The following is a 20,815-nucleotide window of genomic DNA, read 5'->3' as shown; positions in this document are numbered from 1 at the left end:
CCCTGTTTTTTATTTTTTTTTTTTTTTTTTTTTTTTTTTTTTTTTTTAAACAGGGTCTCCCTTTGTCGCCCAGGGTGCTGAAGTATAGTGGTGTGATCGTGGCTTACTGCAGCCTTAACCTCCTAGGCACAAGTGATCCTCCCACCTCAGCCTCCTGAGTAACTGGGACTACAGGCACTCGCCACCACGCCCAAGTAATTTTGTATTTTTTGTAGAGACAAGGTCTTGCTATGTTGCCCAGGCTGTTCTTGAACTCCTCAGCTCAAGCAGTCCTCCCTCCTTGGCCTCCCAAAGTGCTGGGATTGTGCTGGGATTACAGATGTGAGCTACCACACCCGGTCTGACTTCCTCATCTTTAGGGCCCCAACTCTGCCCTTATCTGGGCAACTCTCCTCTCCCCATCTTCCACTAACTTCTTTGGAATGTTCCAGAGCTGTAAAAGCCTTAGTATCAAGCCCAACTCCTATGTGTTACAGACAGGGAAACTGAGGCCTAAAGAGGGTAATGGACTTGCCTGAGATCGCTTAGTGAAGTGAGGGAAAAAAGAGCTAGAGACAGCCTAGCCTGTGTACGGACATAGTTCCAAGCATTCAGAGCTGGGCTCTGCTGCCGGCATGCTTTGGGGCCTGGGAGTTGGTTCACTGTTGAACTACCAGGTTAGATTTTCTTTCTCCAAGTTGTGGGGCTTTCATAAACTTTTCCTGAAGGCCTTCCTTAGAATGTACCATTCTCCTCTGGGCCTGGTCATGGGCGCCCCTCACAAGCTGTCTCTGGTCCCCTTCTGTAAAATGAAAGGAAAATGGAAGAATTGCCCCACTCATAGAATCTTCAATAAGTCTGGACCCTATGCTTTATAGCATTGCTGCAAAATGGCAGATGCACTTTAACAGTCGTGTTTAATAAAAGGTTGAATTTGCATACCTTAAGTGGGGCGTGCAGTCTCCAACTGAACACGAGCCTCACTGCTCCCACATGTGCATTGTACCTTCATACACAGATTTCCTGCTTGGCTCCTGAGGGAATTTGAGTAATCCCAAGAGGAACCCCTGTATAAAATGTCCCCTGGCCACACACCCCCATTCCTAAGGACGCAAGCAGGAGACAGAAACATTCCCTGCACCTCCCTCCCTGCTGTCAGAAGAGGTGCGAAGAGTTGAATCCTCCCTAATGCCCACTTCTCACCCACGCCCCAAATCCCCAGGTCCCGTGGAGGTCCTTGGGGGTCTCCTGTATCCTGGTGGTGTCAGGTTCATTTGGAAATGTCAGTGTCCAACCTTGTCCTCTCTGGCAGACCGTAGATGTGTGTATTTTTCAATGGAAGTGAATTTAAATGTACTTTATAAATCAAAGACTTTTTCTGAGACTTTGGAGAGTTCCAATAATGACAGCTTCTCATTCTTATCAAAGCCAGGTTCGGAGACCAGTGGCAGGTGAGTTCCTACTGCTGTGATTGTTCTGATGGTGTTGATGAATAACCACTATTTACAGAGCGTTCTCCATGTGCCATGCACTGTACTAAGCACTTGAACAAAACATTATTTTCTTTGGATTTCCCAGCACCCTTTGAGGTTGGTCTAATTACCCTTATTTAGCTCATAAGGAAAGTAAGCAACTTACAAGACCACAGGCTATGAAGTTGAAAGACATAAATTCATATTTTTTTAAATTTATTTATTTTGAGACGGAGTCTCACTGCACTGTCATCCAGGCTGGAGTGCAATGGCGCGATCTTGGCTCATCACAACCTCTGCCTCCCAGGTTCAAGTGATCCTCCTGCCTCAGCCTCCCGAGTAGCTGGGATTACACCACACCCAGCTAATTTTTTTGTAATTTTAGTAGAGACGGGGTTTCACCGTGTTGGCCAGGCTGGTCTCGAACTGCTGACCTCGTGATCTACCCACGTCGGCCTCCTAAATTGATATTTTTATATGTCCAAAACAGTCAACTGGTGGCAATTTAGTGAGGTTTAATCTAATAGGAAATGATAGAGCTGGGATCGAACAGAGCTATGTGAACTCAAAGCCTATGTTTCCCTTCCACCTTTTTAAAAAACATTATCTAGGCTGGGCATGGTGGCTCAGGCCTGTAATCCCAGCAATTTGGGAGACAGAGGCTGGTGGATTACATGAGGTCAGGAGTTTGAGACCACCTTGGCCAATATAATGAAACCCTGTCTCTACTAAAAATACAAAAATTATCCAGGCATAGTGGGGTGTGCCTGTGGTTCCCGCTGAAGCACAGGAGGCTGAAGCATAAGAATCGCTTGAACCCGGGAGGCGGAGGTTGCAGTGAGCCGAGATCGCACCACTGCACTCCAACCTGGGCGACAGAGAGACTCTGTCTCAAAAAACAAACAAACAAAAAATTGTCTACATGCAGGTTGCAGAAAATTTAAACACTAAAACTAAAAAAGTAAAACATCTCCCAAACTTAGAGACAATATTCATGATGGAAAAAAAATTCTTCAAGATCTCTCTCTCTCCAGTCATTTATTCATGTGTGAAAGCACTTGGTGATTATTGATGAAATAGCATTTACAATTTGGAGCAATTATGTGCATTACATATACCATTTGATTCTGGCAACCTAATGAAGGAAGTATGATCATTTTCCCTATTTAACAGACGAGAATAAGCAGAGGGAGGGCAGATGGTGTGGTAGTCCAAGGCACAGGCTCCAGCAGACTATCTTGGTTTAAATCTTGGCTATAGGCTGGGCCCTGTGGCTCATGCCTGTAATCCCATCGCTTTGGGAAACTGAGGCGGGCAGATCACTTGAGGTCAGGAGTTCCAGACCAGCCTGGCCAACATAGTGAAACCCTTTCTCTATTGAAAATACAAAAATTAGCTGGGCATGGTGGCAGGCACCTGTAATCCCAGCTACTTGGGAGGCTGAGGCAGGAGAATCACTTGAACCCAGGAGGCGGTGGTTGCAGTGAGCCAAGATCTTGCCAATGTACTCCAGCCTGGGTGACAAGAGTGAAACTCCATCTCAAAATTAAAGCAAAAATCTTAGCTCTACCCACCGGGGCAAGTTACGTAACTCCTCTGTGCCTTGGTTTTCATATCTGTAAAATGGTGACAGTAGCAGCGCCCACATCACAGTGTGGTTGTGAGAATGAGACAAGATAGTCTATGTAAAGTGATTAAAACAGTGTAGGCACATGGTAAACACTTAAGAAATGTAGGCTGTTATAAAGCTCAGAGATGTTAAGTAACAAGATCAAGACCACACAGTTAGAGGGTGCCAGAGACCTGATTTGAACCCAAGTTTGTCTCGTTCTGGAGCTCAAGCTGCTAACCCTTTTTCAAAACTGCAGTTAAACCAAGTACTCACCCTCTTCGCTTTGCTGGGCCCCTCCCTGCCCTCAGGTGCGTCTCTTCCACTCACCTGCCACAGCAGCCTCTGCTCAGGCCCTGAGACTGGGAAAGGTGAGGGCTACCCAGGTGGCCCTGATGTTTTCTGCCAGCTGGCTCACCAGGTCCCTCACAGCAGGTGGCAAAGGGAGGGAGGTTTGCTGTGGAGGTTATGTGGTTCCCAACAACAACAGCACTGGGCCTGTCTCTGCCCTCTCTTTTCTGTGTGTCCTGGGCCAAGTCACTTGGCTTCTGTGGCCTTATTTTCTCATGTGCACGGCCAGGGGGTTGGCCCTGATCTGCAATAACAGCAGCAATGACCTTTACTGAGTGTCCATGTGCATCAAGCACGTGTGCTTTACACTTGTTCTTATTATTAGGTTTAATAATACAGTAATTGCCACGTTTGCTGAGCACTCATTATGGGCTAGGCCCTGCCCTAAGTGCTTAATTAGCTTTAGCTCCTCTAATCCTTACCTTAAGCCCACACGGCATGCGTGTGTTATCCCCATTGTTCAGATGAGAACATTGAGGCTTAAAGAGGCAAAGTAATGTGACCAAATACTTGTAAATGATCTCACATGTCCCTTCCAGCTGCCATTTTGTAAGACTCTAATTTCGCACCACCCTAAATCTCGTCTGCTTCCCCCTCCTTCTTCTCGCCATCTCCCCACTGAGCAGTCTGCCAAGATCTGACTGTGATGGCAGCCCTTGGCTTGGGCTTCTTCACCTCGAATTTGCGGAGACACAGCTGGAGCAGTGTGGCCTTCAACCTCTTCATGCTGGCCCTTGGTGTGCAGTGGGCAATCCTGCTGGACGGCTTCCTGAGCCAGTTCGCTCCTGGGAAGGTGGTCATCAAACTGCTCAGGTATTGGGATGGTGGCTGGATCACTTCTGGGTCACAGAGGGAATGGAGCCCAAAAGGACAGGTTCCAGAAGATCTGGGGTATTGCCCCCTCTCTGTCTAGCACCAGTGTTGTGTAATACTTAGGACAGCCTCATGCTAAAAGATTTTTCATTGTTTATCTAAAATTCAAATTTAACTGGTCATCCTGTATTTTACTGGGCAGCCCTACTCTTTGTATCACAGGGAGTCCAGGCCTACATTCCTCCTGCATCCTTTCTTTTCGGTTATTGTTGTTTATGATTTTGTAAAGTTACATAATCAACATAAGTTTATGGAAGAAGTAAGAAGGAAACACATTAGACAGAGAGAAATAGCCATGCCACACCTAGAGAGACTTTCTCTTTTTTATTTTGAGGCTGAGTTTCACTCTTGTCACCCAGGCTGGAGTGCTATGGCGCCATTTCGGCACACCACAACCTCAGCCTTCCAGGTTCAAGTGATTCTCCTGCCTCAGCCTCCCGAGTAACTGGGATTACAGGCATGTGCCACCATGCCTGGCTGATTTTGTATTTTTAGTAGAGATAGGGTTTCTCCATATTGGTCAGGCTAGTCTCAAACTCCTGACCTCAGGTGACCCACCCACCTCGGCCTCCCAAAGTGCTGGGATTACAGGCGTGAGCCACCGCATCCGGCCTGAGAGACGTTCTTTTGAAAAGAAATGACTTTCAGCCCTCAAATGCTGCTAGACAAGAAATAGCCATGGCTTTATTTTCATTAAATTACCTGTGCTTCGTTTAGATGCATTTATGTGAAATGCTAAGAACCATCAAAACTAATGTTTAATGGTGCTAGAAGTCAGAATTGTGGTTACCTGGGCAGGAGGTGGATATTGATTAGGAAGGAACACAAAATAACCTCATGGGGTGCAGAAAATGTTCTCTATGTTCACACAGGTGATGGTTACACATCAAACTATACACGTTTTAAAAGGGCATTGGCACTTAATGGGAGAAACTAGGCTAAATTTTTTCCTGAAACATTGTTTTATTTTGTTCAACTCTGAATCTCTGTGCTGACAAGAGGATGGTAAATGTCACCCTAGGCACCTTGGGGACCTCTCAAGGCCATTCCAGCCTCCCCCTCTAAGACCCTGCTAAACCTCTGAGCACTGCTGTTAAACATTTCTCTATGAGCCAGGAACTGTGCTGAGCACTCCACAAATATAATTTTGTTTAACTCTTCCAGGTAGGGATCTAACCTAGTATACAAATAAGGAAGTGGAAGCTCAGAGAGTGCAGGGCACTTGTCTCGGGCCACACAGCTAAGTGGTGGAGATGGCTCCACCTTTTTATTATAACCTTTTCCATATACTCCGGAGTGGTCAGAACATGAAACACAGTCTAGCCAGCTCCCGATTGGCCCTGGGGGAAAAAACTCTCTATATTTTCTTTCTAAAAGGTTTAGAGGCTGGGTGTGATGGTTCACACCTGTAATCCCAGTACTTTTGGGAGCTGAGGTGGGCAGATCACTTGAGCCCAGAAGTTTGAGACCAACCTGAGCAACACAGTGAGACCCTGTCTCGGCAGAAAATAGAAACATTAGCTAGGTGTGGTGGTGTGCACCCGTAGTCCCAGCTACTTGGGAGGCTGAGGCAGGAGGATCACCTGAACCCAGTGAGGTTGAGGCTGAGTGAGCCATGATCATGCCACTTCACTCCAGCCTGGACAACAGAGTGAGACCCTGTCTCAAAAATGGTGTTAGGCCGGGCGCAGTGGTTCATGCCTGTAATCCCAGTACTTTGGGAGGCCTAGGCAGGTGGATCACCTGAGGTCAGGAGTTCGAAACCAACCTGAACAACATAGTGAAATCCTATCTCTACTAAAAATACAAAAATTAGCTGGGCATGGTGGCAGGCGCCTGTAATCCCAGTTACTTGGGAGGCTGAGGCAGGAGAATCACTTGAACCCGAGAGGCAGAAGCTATAGTGAGCCGAGATTGTACCTTTGCACTCTAGCCTGGGCGACAGAGTGAATCTCCATCTCAAAAAAACAAACAAACAAAAAAACACAGTTTTTTAAACACACACACACACACACACACACACACACACACACACACACTGCATTCAACTGGGAAGTGACAAAGGGCACCCTGGGGGAATTCAAAAGGTGGTGGCCCTGATTTGGTGTTGCTGCCTTAGCTTAAGGTCACACCAGCCTTCAGCCTTCTGCACCACAGCAGAATGGGGCAGGAGGCGTCTACGACTGCTCCCTTTGTCTGATGTCCAGAGACCTGTTCGTTCTTGACTCAATCCAGGAAGACAAGAAGGGAGAGAAGTCACTCGCAGCCTGAGTCAACTCTCCCGCCCCACCCCTGACTGCTTGGATCCACCTAGGGGTGACCCCTGCTGAAACTGGCTTCCTGACTGGTTCCCATCAGGGCTGTGCTGATGGGTGGTGCCCAAGCCTGCCCCCGGGGACAGGGTACTCTCCCTTGGCAACACTCCAGCTTGTGCCACTTGACTTGGGACTGATTTGGTTCTGTTTTGAGTCCCTTCAGGGGAGGGGCCTATCTTGTTCAACGTTGTTCTTTGTTTTCCTCACATACTAATAACTTAGCAAATGGGTATTGGAGCAAAAATGAAAATAAACAGAACCCTAAAAGTGGGATGTTTTAAAATTTTATTTATTTATTTATTTACACAGGGTCTTGCTCTGTTGCCCAGTCTGGAGTGCAGTGATACAATCATAGCTCACTGCAGCCTCTGCCTCCTGGGCTCAAGTAATCCTCCCACCTCAGCCTCCTGAGTTAAATTTTTTTACAGGTGCCCACTACCATGCCTGGCTCATTTTTGTATTTTTAGTAGAGACGGGGTTTCACCAGTTGGGTCAGGTTGGTCTCGAACTTCTGACCTCAGGTAATCCACTCGCCTAGGCCTCCCAAAGTACTGGGATTACAGGTGTGAGCCACCGTGCCCAGCCTAAAACTGTTTTTGAGACAGGGTCTCACTCTGTTGTCCAGGCTGGAGTGAAGTGGCACGATCATGGCTCACTCAGCCTCAACCTCACTGGGTTCAGGTGATCCTCCTGCTTCAGCCTCCCAAGTAGGTGGGACTACGGGTGCACACCACCACACCTAGCTAATGTTTCTATTTTCTGCCGAGACAGGGTCTCACTGTGTTGCTTAGGCTGGTCTCAAACGCCTGGGATCAAATGATCTGCCCACCTCGGTTCCCAAAAGTACTGGAATTACAGCCTCCTGAGTAGTTGAGACCACAGGCACACACCACCACACCTAGCTTTTTTTTTTTTTTTTTTTTTTTAATAGAGATGAAGTCTCACTGTGTTGCCCAGGCTGGTCTCAAACTCCAGGCCTTAAACAATCCTCCCACCTCAGCCTCCCAAAGTGCTAAGATTACGGGTTTGAGCCACCATTCCTGGGTTTAAAATTGTGATTTTTTAATGTTGCATTTTGAAATCTCTAGGACTCTCCCTAGAAGATAATAGCAATAACCAACCCCTTTATTGCACTTGACATATATCAACTCACTTTGCCCTTACTGTGGCTCCAGAGGCATTGGGTCCACCTTATAAATGGAGGCACCAAGGCACAGAGTGATATAAGTTGCCCGGGATCACACAGCCAGAAAGTGGCTGAGTCAAGATTCCAGCCCAGGCAGCCTAGACCTGAGAGCATGCTCCTAACCACTGCATGTCACTATCTTAGCACCTCCCCAGCACAAACTGGCCCTTGAGGAGTGAAATACTGCCGCCGGCACACATGCTCCTGAGTTAAGCCTTTGTCAATGAAATGAACACCCACTTAAAAGGAATAACTTGTCCAGGCACGATGGTACATTGAGTAACCCCTTATTCTAAATTCCTGGTCCCTGTAAGACTCCTTCCCAATGCCCTTTGCCCTTTTCTGATCTTCCCCTAAAGTCCTGGAGGCTTAAGCGGGCATAGTCTGCAGCAAACACTGAGGAAGCGAAGTCCAGACTTCAGAGCACAGGCTTTGGATCTAGGCCAGCTGGGTTTGAACCTCACATTTGTGATCAGCTGGTGTGACTATTTCCAAAAAATCCATTATAATCCTCTGCATGACCCTCTGTAAAATGGGGATACTGAATGGTAAGCTAGCACGATTTTACAGAGACTCGCACAGAGGGTTAAATTTTTTTTTTAATTTATTATTATTATTATTTTTGAGACGGAGTCTCACTCTGTCACCCAGGCTAGAGTGCAGTGGTGAGATCCCGGGTCACTGCAACCTCTGCCTCCTGGGTTCAAGTGACTCTCATGCCTTAGCCTCGAGAGTGGCTGGGATTGCAAGCATGTGCCACCACGCCCGAGTAATTTTTGTATTTTTGGTTGAGACAGGGTTTCACCACGTTGGCCAGGCCAGTCTTGAACACCTGGCCTCAAGTGATCCGCTTGTCTTGGCCTCCCAAAGTGCTGGAAGTACAGGCATGTGCCACTGCACCCAGCCTTATAGGGTTAAAATGTAAAAGAGGTGATGCTATTACAAGCCTGTTTTACAAAATGCTCTTATAATAAATCATTATCATCACTGTTGCTGTGGTTGTAGCATCATCATCATTAACTCCCAGAGGGAGGAGGCAGTCTCAGAGCAAGGTGCTCAGGGGAGACTGGATATCCATGGATTGTCCAGCTCAGTACCACTTCCTACAGGAAGTCCTCCCTGATGAGTCCAGTCAGCATCATCCTCTCCACTTCCTACAGGAAGTCCTCCCTGATGAGTCCAGTCAGCATCATCCTCTCCTTCCAATGAACCCCACTAGCCTTGTGATATCACAGATATTCTTAGTTGACAGGCTCATGGTGTAGCCTGTCTGGATCATAAGTACATTTTTTTTTTTTTTGGATCATAAGTACCTTGAAGACAAAAATCATTTTCTCCTCCTGAGCATGCTCATTAGTGGAGGGAAGGAAGGAATCATAATAGTGTTAATAAGGCTAGCATCTTTTCAGGAGTTGGTTCTTTGTGCCAGTCTTGGTGCTAGACACACCGATAGGAAGAATACTCCTTCACATCCCCAGGACACCAACATGGGATATGTTTGATCATCATTCTTAATTTGCAGAAGGAGAAATAGGCTCAGTGAGATGAAATAGCCACTCCAGTGGCAAGGCTGAGACTGGAAGCCTGGCTTGTCCTGATTCCAAATCCAATTTCTTTCCACTTCCACGGACAGGGAGAGAAGGGACAGTGGCCCCAGATGAGGATGGGGTGACTGGATGCGGACAGGCCTGCGGGGGAAGAGTGCCCTCTGTTGAGCATCTGAATGATGGCGGCAGAAAAGAAGCCTGGGCAGAATCCCAGTTGTCAGGTCCCCTGAGGGTGCAGTCGCCCCGATCATCCTCAGTCAGATGAGTATGTGTAGATCAGTGCCTCATAGATGAAGGCTCTGAGGCACAGAGTGATTAAGTCATCTGCCAGACCACATGGCTCAGGGTGCAGAGGTCACCTTGACGGGGGAAGAGATGGTCACTCCAGTCCGCAGCATCAGCGCCCAGGTGGGTAGAAATCTTGTCTTCTATTCCCACAGAAAGTAGGTGCCCAACAGTGTTTGTTGAATGAATGAATGAATGAATGAGAGGCATCCTTCCTTCTCAGTCATCCTGGTTCTCCTTCTCTTCCCCAGTATTCGGCTGGCCACCAGGAGCGCTATGTCGGTGCTGATCTCAGTGAGTGCTGTCTTGGGGAAGGTCAACTTGGTGCAGTTGGTGGTGATGGTGCTGGTGGAGCTGACAGTCTTTGGCACCATGAGGATGGTCATCTATAATATCTTCAGAGTGAGTCATGGTGCTGGGAGGAGGGACCTGGGAGGAAAGGGCCAAAAGCCCCATTTGGTGGGGTTTCTGGGGTTTTAAAAAATAAAGACAACCTGTAATCCCAGCTACTTGGGAGGCTGAGGAGGAAGATCACTTGAGGCCAGGAGTTTGAGACCAGCCTGGGCATCATAGCAAGATCCTCATCTCTAAAAAATATTTTTTTTTCTAAATTATCCATTTGTGGCGGCGTGCACCTGTAGTCCCAGCTACCAGGAGGCTGAGGTGTGAGTTGGAAGGATTGCTTGAGCCCAGGAGTTGGAGACCAACCTGGGCAACATAGCAAGACCTCATCTCTAAATAAATAGGTAGGCAGATAGACAGATAGATAGATAGATAGATAGATAGATAGATAGATAGACAGACAGACACAGATAGGCCAGGTATGGTGGCTCACACCTGTAATCCCAGTACTTTGGGAGGCCGAGGAGGGTGGATCACCCGAGGTCAGGAGTTCAAAACCAGCCTGGCCAACATAGTGGAACCTCATCTCTACTAAAAATACAAAATTTAGCTGGGGATGGTGGCAGGAGCCTGTAATTCCAGCTACTCAGGAGGCTGAGGCAAGAGAATCATTTGAACCCAGGAGGTGGAGGTTGCAATGAACCGAGATGGCACCGTTGCACTCTAGCCTGGGGGACAAGAGCAAGACTTTATCTCAAAAAGAAAAAAAGAAACGAAAAGATTAATAGATAAATAGATAGATGCCCAAATGAGGTTGCAACAGTGTGGTCTGTGCAAATGTTTAAGCACAACAAACCAGTGCCTTTAACGACTACAGTATAATCCTGTCGGATTGTGCTATTCATGATATAATTATGGTTGTATAAAAGTAATTAATTATCAGAGCCTCACCAGCAGTGGGTCCAGCAAGTTTGTACAGCCAGCATCTTCCTTACAGTCCTCTGCTGTAACCCTGGCCCTGAGTGAGGACATAGCTGACCTTCCCATCTCACAGGTGAGAAAGGTGATGCCTGGAGAGGGGAGGGGACTGCCCAAGATCACATAGCAAGATAGTGGCAGAACCCAAGCAAGAACCCAGAGTTCCAGCCTGGCTTAGAAGAAAGAGCACTGGACTTGGAAAAAAAGGCTGGGGTTTGCATCCCAGCTCTGCCATAAATCCCTGTGTGACTCTGGACAATTTAACCTCTTAGAGCTTTAGTTTCTTCATCTGTAATATGAGGGTAGCAGTACTACCACATAGGGTTTGAGGGAGTAATTGAATTAATCACATAAGATGATGCATGTTTACAAAAAAAAAAAAAAAAACTTGAAGCCCCTTTACTGTGCCTCAGTATCCCAAAGGACTTTGGAGTTTACTCTGAGAAATACAGGGAGCACTAGGGAGTGTTGGGCAGAGGAGAGCTGGGCAGAGGAGAGCTATGATCTGACTTATGTTTTAAGATAATCACTCTGGCTTCTGGGTTCAGAAAAGACTGAAGGGGCAAGGGAGGAAGCAGGTGGAGACCAGAGTGGCAGCGATTGCCATCATCCAGACTCAGACTAGGACAATAGCTGTGAGAGTAGTGGGAAGTGGTTGGATCCTGATTGTATTTTAATAGCAGAATTGACAGGATTTGCTGATAGACTGCACATGGGGTGGGAGAGGGTCAAGATGACTTCAAGGTTCTGATCTGGCACGACTCAGCGGCTGCTGGTGCCATTTACTGAGATGCGGAACACTGGGGTGGGATAGATCTGGGAGGGAAAACCTGGAGTTCAGTGTCAAATGTGGTAGTGTTAGGGTTAAGATGGGGGCTAGAGATGGGTATGAAACATCCCAGTGGAGACACTGAATGGAAATGTACAAGTCTGAAGCTTAGTGGAAAGGTTAGTGCTAGGGATACAAATTTGGGAGTTGTTATGCTACAGATGGTGTTTAAAGCCTTGAGACCCAAGGAGATCACTCAGGAGTGAGGATAAAGATAGATGGGAAGAAGTCTGAGAACTGAGTGCTAGAACACTCGGCATTTTGGAGTGGGGACATGTGGAAGAGCCAGCAAAGGAGACAGAATTGTGCTTGGAGAGGCAGGAGGAAGCCCAGGAGAGGGTGAGGTCCTAGAAGGCAAGGAAAGAGAGGGCCTCAGGTGGGTTGAGTGCTGCTGAGAGGTCAAGTAGGATGGAGGCTGAGAAGTAGCCATTGGATTTGGCAAGGAGACCTTGGCATGCGTGGTTTTAAAGGAGGATGAAGGCAAAAGCCTGGCTTGACGAATTCAAGAGCGGGAGATGAGAAAGTGGAGACAGCATGCAGAGGCAGCCCTGCCAAGGACTTTGCTATAAAGGGGAACAGAGAAATGGAGAAGAAGCGGGAGGGCAATAATCCGATAGAGAGAAGAAAACTCTGATGAAACAGAAGAGAGATGAATTGCAAGAGTCAAGCCTTTGAGTTGGAAAGTGGGAGTAGGATTTTGCGCCTTTAGGCTGATGCAGGGGCAGTTCATCTTAACGAGAGAAATGGCAGGGACTGTGAATAGACTGGCAGATATGGTGGTGGGTGCCACAGGTTCAGTCTCCTGCAGGGAGAAGAGAAAATTCCTTACTAATTACTTGTATTTTCGCAGAGAAACGAGAGGCACCGTCATCAGCCTCATGTGGGGGTGGGAAGGAGGGATGGGGTTTGTGGAGAGGGAAAGTGTGGTATGGTCATCTGTGGGAGTAGAAGACAGTGAGAGGACTGGAGGGGTGCAGCGGGACTGCAGGCTGGCACCAGGGTCCCTAGGGCTTGTAATTGGTGGAAAGTGCGTCAGTGACCAGGGCTGTGTGCAGCTGCTCCAGGCAGGTGTGGAAGAAGCAGAGTTGAACTTGCCCAGCCTGGGGTGCTGCCCAGAGGGAGCCCAAAGCCCAAGGGAGACCAGAGATGGGGCTGTTTGCAAAGGAGGAAGCATAACAGTAGCCCACGAAATCTAAGCTGGTTAAGAAAGGAGAGAGAGTGAAAACGGGGGAGCCCAGTCAGGCAGCCTGGGTACAAATCTCAGCTCAACCCACACTAGCTGAATCCATCTGGGCCCCTTAGTTGACCTCTCTGTGCCTCAGTTTCCCTATGTATAGAATGGGGATAAGAATAATACTACTTCCTAGGGCTGTTGTGAGGATTGAACAAGCGAGCGAACACTTGTTCAATTTTGAACACTGTTCTAAAATGTTTAGAACAGTGCCTGGCATGGGGTAAGTGTTGCGGCAGTGCTGTTATTTTCATCATCACCATTGCTCTCAGGCTCCATTGATTGGAACTGTTGAAGGGAGGCAATTTAAGGAAGTGAGCTGGACAGATAGGAGGTGGTGGTGGTCATCAGGTACAATGCCTGAAACTGAGGCTATGGAGGCAACACAGTTACTGGTAATGACAAGGTCTAAGGCTTGATAGTGGGTGGCAGAAGTGTAACGTAGGGAAAGACACACGAGCGGTCAAGGAACCGAGAGGGAAGGAGTTGGGTGGACTAAGATAATTTCTGGGAAGAGTGATGGAGAGAAAGGCTGAAGGGCAGGAGCTGACATCATCAGGGACCAAGAGGCGGCCAGGAGGCTTAGACCACAGCAAGGGAGGGAGAGTGTGATGGCATCTTCTTCAAGGGAGCTGGGGATGTTTGGGGTGGAAAAAAGAACAATGGTCTTGGAGGGAATATGGGGAGGTTTTGTTTTGTTTTGTTTTGAGACAGAGTTTCGCTCTCATCACCCAGGTTGGAGTGCAATGGTGTAATCTCGGCTCACTGCAACCTCTGCCTCCCAGGTTCAAGTGATTCTCCTGTCTCAGCTTCCCGAGTAGCTGGGATTACAGGCGAAAACCACCACGCCTGGCTCACTTTTGTATTTTTAGTAGAAATGGGGTTTCGCCATGTTGGCCAGGCTGGTCTCAAACTCCTGACCTCGGGTGATCCACCCGCCTTGGCCTCCCAGTGTGCTGGGATTAGAGGTGTGAGCCACTGCGCCCAACCTGGAAGTTTGTATTTATTAATTTTTGGTTGTCTTCATTTGTGTGTGTGACTTTAACCCCTAAATACTTCAGTGTGTATTACTATTTTTTTTTTTTTGGGACAGAGTCTTGCTCCTTCACCCAGGCTGGAGTGCGGTGGTGTGATCTCGGCTCACTGCAATGTCCGCCTCCTGGGTTCAAGCAGTTCTTGTGCCTCAGCCTCCCGAATAGCTGGGATTAGAGGCATGTGCCACCATGCCCAGTTAATTTTTGTGTTTTTAGTAGAGATGGGGTTTCACCATATTGGCCAGGCTGGTCTTGAGCTTCTGGCCTCAGTTGATCCGCCTGTCTCAGCCTCCCAAAGTGCTGAGATTACAGGTGTGAGCCGCTATAACTGGCCTCAGTGTATATTTCTGATGCAGTTTGGTTCTATATCCCCTACCAAATCTCATCTCAAATTGTAATCCCCACATGTTGAGGGCCAGGCCTCGTGGGAGGTGATTGGATCATAGAGGTGGTTCCCCCATGCTGTTCTTGTGATAGTGAGTGGGTTTTCAGGAGAGCTGATGGTTTGAAAGTGTGGCACTTCTCTCTCTTTCTCTCTCTCTCTCTCACCTGCCACCACGTAAGATGTGCCTTGCTTCCCCTTCACCTTCCACCATGATTGTAAGTTTCCCAAGGCCTCCCCAGCTATGCTGAACTGTGAGTCAATTAAGCCTCTTTTGTTTACAAATTACCCAGTCTCAGGAAGTATCTTTATAGCAGTGTAAAAACAGACTAATACAATTTCCTAAAACACAGGGACATTCTCTTACATAACCATTGTTCAGTTAACAAAAATGAGAAATTGACATTGATACATTATGATTACCTTATTCTAATTTCACAAATTGTCTTAATAATATCCTTTCTAGAAAAATATATATGTATATTTTGTGGTCGAGGGTTACATCTTGCATTTAGTTCTCATGTCTTATTAAACTCCATCAATCTGGAACCGTTTCTTCATCTTTCTTTATCTTTCATGACCTTGATATATGTTGAAGTTTTGAGCCAGTTATTTTGTAGAATGTGGGTTTGTCTGCCGTCCCTCATGATTAGATGGTGGGTATGCATTTTTGGTAGGAATTCAACAGAAGCCGTGTGCGCCCTTCTTAGTATATCATATCAGAAGACAGGCTGTCAATTTGCCCCATTACTAGGTGTGTTAACTGTGATCATTGGGTTAAGATGGTACCTGCCAGGATCTTCCACTGCAAAGTTACTATTTTCTCCTTTGTAATTAATAAACATCTTGTGAGGAGATAATTTCCTATAGAAATCCTGTTTATCATCCAACTTTCACCCACTGATTTGAGTGTTCATTGATTCGAGTGTTCATTGATTCTTCCCTGAATAAATTAGTACTATAATAATTGCCAATGTTGGTTTTCTAATTCCATCTTCCTTTCAATAGTGGGCATTCTTCTGTAAGGAAAAGCTTTCACTTCTCCGTTCATCCACTCATCTCTGTATTTGTTTATATCACCATGGGCTCCTGGATTCCGGTTTGCACACTTCCATTTTCTGCTTTTTCTCTCTGCTTAATGTAAGGATTAATGAGAACTCCCTGATTCCCAGGAAGAAAATGTAACCAGAGCTTTCTTAGGAAGAATGGAGAGAATTCAGTGTAAGAACCATAAAGGTATGTCTGTGTAGTAGGGACAATTTTAAAAAACAAACAAACAAAAAGAACCTCCAAGGGCAGGAGGTGCTGCCAGACTCAGAAGGGCACTGGAACTGGCTATGAGAAGCCGCTGAGATCCGAGGTAGTCTGTGCTCTCCATCTTTTGGCTCTGCTTCTCTCTGTACATCTAATGTCTCTGTACACCAGCTTTCTCTTGAGCGAAAAACGTGTCCCGTCCACCTACCCACCCACCTCCACTTGTTCCTGCATTTCTATGTCCCAGATCCTGCAGAAAACAACTCTTTTCTCTCAGTTAGTCTCAATTCTGCAGTCCAGGGAGAGAGAATCGGATCAGTCTCCTGGGTTATTTTTCCACTCTGGTCCAACCAGCTGCAGCTGGCAAGGGAGATGGTTCACACAGTAAAAACATGGCTGTCAAGAAGAGGGGTAAATTTCAGAGGCGGAACACTCCCTGCGAGCCCGAATCTCTTCCTGCTTTGTTGCAGTCTTCATAACAATTGCTTTAAAAGACTGCATTGATATAACATCATCTCCTCTCTTCTCTGCAGCTTTGACTTGCTAACTTAACTGGTGTAGAGGAGGGCTTAGCACTGATTTTGAGTATTTATTTTCCTCAAAACTTCAATTCAGCCTGGGTTTCTTCAGCAGGAGGGCTCAGGGGAACCAGAGCCAGGGACCAGAGTCATTTCGGTGCAGGCAGCTTAAGAAATGAATATACCAGGCCAAGAATCCCCAACTGTTCTTCCTGAACTCCTTCCTGGTGGAGCTCAAAGAGATGAAAAACGCAAGCCTGCTTTTCAGTTCTTATCAGGGAATTGCATAGACTTTCCTCTTTGTGTATGACTGAGGGCTTTTTACCATCATTTGTTCACTTCACAAATATTTATTTAGTATTTACTATATGCCAGGCACTCTTGTGTCAGTGGAAAATACAACTCTCATGGAACGTCTGTTCCAGAAGGACTGACAATAAGCAATCAAATAGATAAAAGATATGGCATGTTAGAGAGTGGTAAGTACCACAGAGAGAAATAAAATGGAGAAAGGAAACACGACAAGTTGAGGAGAGAGGATAACTCTTAGAGAGGGCGGCCGGGGCAGCTTCATCTCATCAAGGGGGTGATTTTTTTAGTACAGACCTGAAGGTAGCAAGTGCACAAGCCACATGGGCACCTGAGAACAGCGGCAGAACAATGGCAGGATGCTGGGAGGGCTGTTTTATCACCCACGCTGTTTAGAATTGTCAGCACATGGTGATAAAAAAAAAAAAAAGTAGGCTGGGCACAGTGGCTCATGCCTGTAATCCCAGCACTTTGAGAGGCCAAGGCAGACGGATAACTTGAGGTCAGGAGTTAGAGACCAGCCTGGGGAATATGGTGAAACCCCGTCTCTACTAAAAATACAAAAATTAGCTGGGCGTGGTGGTGGGCGCCTGTAATCCCAGCTGCTTGGGAGGCCGAAGCAGGAGAATCGCTTGAACCCAGGGGGTGGAGGTTGCAGTGAGCCGAGATCGTGCCACTGCATCCCAACCTGGGTGACTGAGCGAGACTTCGTCTCAAAAAAAAATAAGTAAATAAAAAACAGACAGACTTTTTAGTTGGCTTTAGAATTGTTAGACACCCTCTACAGAAAAGGCACCCCGATTGCTTGCACCCAGGTGGACTACTCCCTTCACCCTGCCTTTGTTACATCCTGGCTGGGGGTCACCTTTTCAGGCAGCTGAATGACCCAAAGTGGAAACACAGTGGGTTTGAGGATGAGAGAAGAGCAAGTGGAGGAGTGCAATAGGAGGTGATTTCAGAGAGGTCAGGCGAGAGTGGATCCTGCAGGGTCATGGCAAGAACATGGACCTTGACTTTGAGTGACATGGGAGCCGCTGGAGGCTTCTGAGCAGAGGAGTAACATGATCTGACTTGCATTTTATTTTATTTATTTATTTGACGGAGAGTGTCGCTCTGTCACCCAAGCTGGAGTGCAGTGGCACGATCTCAACTCACTACAGCCTCCGCCTCCCAGGCTCCAGTGACTCTTCTGCCTCAGCCTCCCAGGTAGCTGGGATTACAAGCAAGCGTCACCACACCCGGCTAATTTTTGTATTTTTAGTAGAGACAGGGTTTTGCCATGTTGGCCAGACAGGTCTTGAACTCCTGACCTCAGGTGATCCGCCCACCTCAATCTTCCAAAGTGCTCGGATTACGGGTGTGAGCTACCACACCCGGCCTGACTTGCATTTTAACAGGGTCACTCTGCCTGCTGTGTGGAGAACAGTCCACAGGGAGACAAGGGTGGAAATGGGAAGACCAGTTAGGAGGTTATTATAACAATTTGGGGTAGTGGTGATGGTGGCTTAAACCAAGATGGGGTCAGTGGGAAATGGTGCTAAAAATCCTGCCAATTCTGGGTATTTTTAGAAGGCACAGCTGACAGCCTTCACCAGTAGCCCACTAAGTTATTAAGCATTACTAAAGTGTGATAGTCATGATGCAAAATTAGAATATATCTAGAATGTACCAAAGACTTTAGTTTGGTATTATAAGAAGTCTGGCCACTTCATGTTGCAAAATTTATGTCACTCATCAATCTCTGCAGAGTTAAAATTCCGCTGAGAAGTAGGAATCAGTGAGGTGCATGTCTATGTGGGTTTTTGGCACACCTAAGTGAACCTTGGTCAAAAGTATATAAGAGCTACTAATAGGCTGGGCCGCCGGGTGTGGTGGCTCCTGCCTGTAATCCCAGCACTTTGGAAGGGAAGGATCTCTTGAGGTCAGGAGTTCGAGACCAGCCTGAGCAACATAGGGAGATTTCATCTTTACACAAAATTTAAAAATTGGCCAGGCATGGTTGTGCATTCCTGTAGTCCCAGCTACTCAGGAGGCTGAGGTGGGAGGATCACTTGAGGCTGGGAGTTGGAGGCTACAGTGAGCTGTGACCACACCACTGCACTCCAGCATGGGCAATAGTGCAAGACTATGTCTCAAAAAAAAAAAAAAAAAAAAAAAAAGCCTGGGTGCAGTGGCTCATGCCTGTAAACTCAACATTTTGGGAGGCCAAGGCAGGTGGATCACCTGAGGTCAGGAGTTCGAGACCAGCCTGGCAAACACGGTGAAAGCTCATCTCTACTAAAAATACAAAATTAGCCAAGCATGGTGGCACATGCCTGTAATCCCAGTTACTAGGGAAGCTGAGGCAGGAGAATCGCGTGAACCTGGGAGGCAGAGGTTCCAGTGAGCCGGGACCGTGCCATTGCACTCCAGCCTGGGCAAAGCCTGCTGGGTTGGGCTGGGTACGCTCTGAACACCAGTCTCGTGGCTTCAAGTCACACCTCCTAAGTGAAGCTCTGAACTTTCTCCAAGGACCATCAGGGCTTGCCCGTGGGCAGAGGATGCCGACACTCATTGCTCTTGCTGGGTTTTATTGCAGACAGACTACCACATGAACATGATGTACATCCACGTGTTTGCAGCCTATTTTGGGCTGACTGTGGCCTGGTGCCTGCCAAAGCCTCTACCCAAGGGAACAGAGGATAAATATCAGACAGCAACGAGCCCCAGTTTGTTTGCCATGCTGGGTAAGGACAAGGTGGGGTGAGTGGTCTAATACTTGGGCTGAGTAGAATGGCTAGAAAAGGCTCTGGCTGAAAAATCTCCCTCCTTTACCAACTTCCCCTGGGTGTCTGAAGCCCTTCCCTCATGATTCATTTCTTTGAGTAGTGTTTGCTAAATTCACACCTTTGAATTAAGCATTTGCTTTTAGGGACCTCTCTTCATTAATATCCACTAGAAAGGAGAGACTCATTATGTGTGAGTTTAAATAAGTTTATCCAAATCCTTTGTTCTCAACTGAAAGGAGGGAATTGGACAAGTGAAGAAAGTAGGGCCCAGGGGTGAAGGAACAAGGGTGGGAATAGTAATAATGTTGTACTTTGAAAATCTGTGAAAATGATGAACTTAGACTCCTGGGAGAGGCTTATAGAAAATCGGGCAGTGAGCTTGATAATAGGCAAAGGACTGTCAGGCCACAGGGTCAAATTAAAGCAGCACATTCATTAAAATAATAATAATAATAATAAGCATTTGGGCCAGGCGTGGTGGCTCAAGCCTGTAATCCCAGCACTTTGGGAGGCCGAGGCGGATGAATCACCTGAGGTCAGGAGTTTGAGACCAGCCTGGCCAACAGGGCGAAACCCCATCTCTACTAAAAATGCAAACAAATTAGCTGGGCGTGGTGGCACACGCCTGTAATAGCAGCTACTTGGGAGGCTGAGGCAGGAGAATCTCTTGAATCCAGGCGGCGGAGGTTGCAGTGAGCCAAGATTGCGCCACTGCACTCCAGCCTGAGTGACAGAGCAAGACTCCATCTCAATTAAAAAGAAAAAATAAATTAAAATAAGCATTTGACCATCACAGACCAGGTTCAGGAGGCCTGGGGTATGCAGACTTCAACCCTCTTGGCCTTTGTTTCCTTGTCTATAAAATATGGTTAACTGGTATCAGATTGAGAGCTTGGAAGGAAGACGTGACTTGCCCATCTAGCTCTAAGTGACAAGGCTGAGACTCTCCAGCCCTAGGATTCTCATCCAAAAGCCCTCAAGGCTCAGACCTTTGGAGCAGGAGTGTGTGGTTCTCACCAACTACCCTCTCTGGCCCCCAGGCACCCTCTTCTTGTGGATATTCTGGCCAACTTTCAACTCTGCTCTGCTGACAAATCCAATCGAAAGGAAGAATGCTGTGTTCAACACCTACTATGCTCTAGCAGTCAGCGCGGTTACAGCCATCTCAGTGTCATCCTTGGCTCACCCCCGAGGGAAGATCAACATGGTGAGGAGGGTGCTGCCCTTGGGCAGCACTTGGGTCTAATAGGACTAACATATTTATGCCCCTCCCCACCCCAGGGCCAGCGTGGCTTGGGAGAGGGCATGCCAGGTGGTGGAGCCATGTCTGCCTCTACAGTGGAGCTCTAGGAAGAACGCTGGGTGGCCACAGTGGGCCTGGGACTCAGGAGACTGTCCAGTGATCAAAGGCTTTCTGGGGGGAGTGGTTAAATCCATCCATGCTAACATGAAACACACCTGAGTTTGAACCTCGTTTCTGCTAGTTGCTAAAGCCAGTCACCATGAGTGAAAGTCAGCAGCAACAGACTAGACTAGAAATCGCCAGCCTCTCT

General features: G+C 47.3%; 1 protein-coding gene across 7 annotated transcripts in view; it reads left to right on the top strand.

Moving 5' to 3' along the window:
• RHCE (Rh blood group CcEe antigens) overlaps nt 1-20,815 on the top strand; it is a 72,946-nt gene that overhangs the window by 21,017 nt on the left and 31,114 nt on the right. For 6 of the 7 annotated variants that reach the window (XM_017856160.1, XM_017856164.1, XM_017856163.1 and 3 more), the window contains exons 2-5: nt 4,038-4,224; nt 9,869-10,019; nt 19,073-19,220; nt 20,303-20,469. In XM_017856160.1, coding sequence (XP_017711649.1) covers nt 4,038-4,224; nt 9,869-10,019; nt 19,073-19,220; nt 20,303-20,469 — 653 coding nt within the window. Of the gene's footprint in view, nt 1-1,410; nt 1,431-4,037; nt 4,225-9,868; nt 10,020-19,072; nt 19,221-20,302; nt 20,470-20,815 lie in introns of those variants that run through there. The other variant, XM_017856161.1, reaches the window with a different exon arrangement.

Source organism: Rhinopithecus bieti, unplaced genomic scaffold (assembly GCF_001698545.2).
Source record: "Rhinopithecus bieti isolate Rb0 unplaced genomic scaffold, ASM169854v2 scaffold_41644, whole genome shotgun sequence".
NCBI lineage: Eukaryota > Metazoa > Chordata > Mammalia > Primates > Cercopithecidae > Rhinopithecus > Rhinopithecus bieti.
The sequence above is the reverse complement of the archived record's forward strand: the minus strand, read 5'-3'. Positions and strand labels throughout refer to the sequence as shown.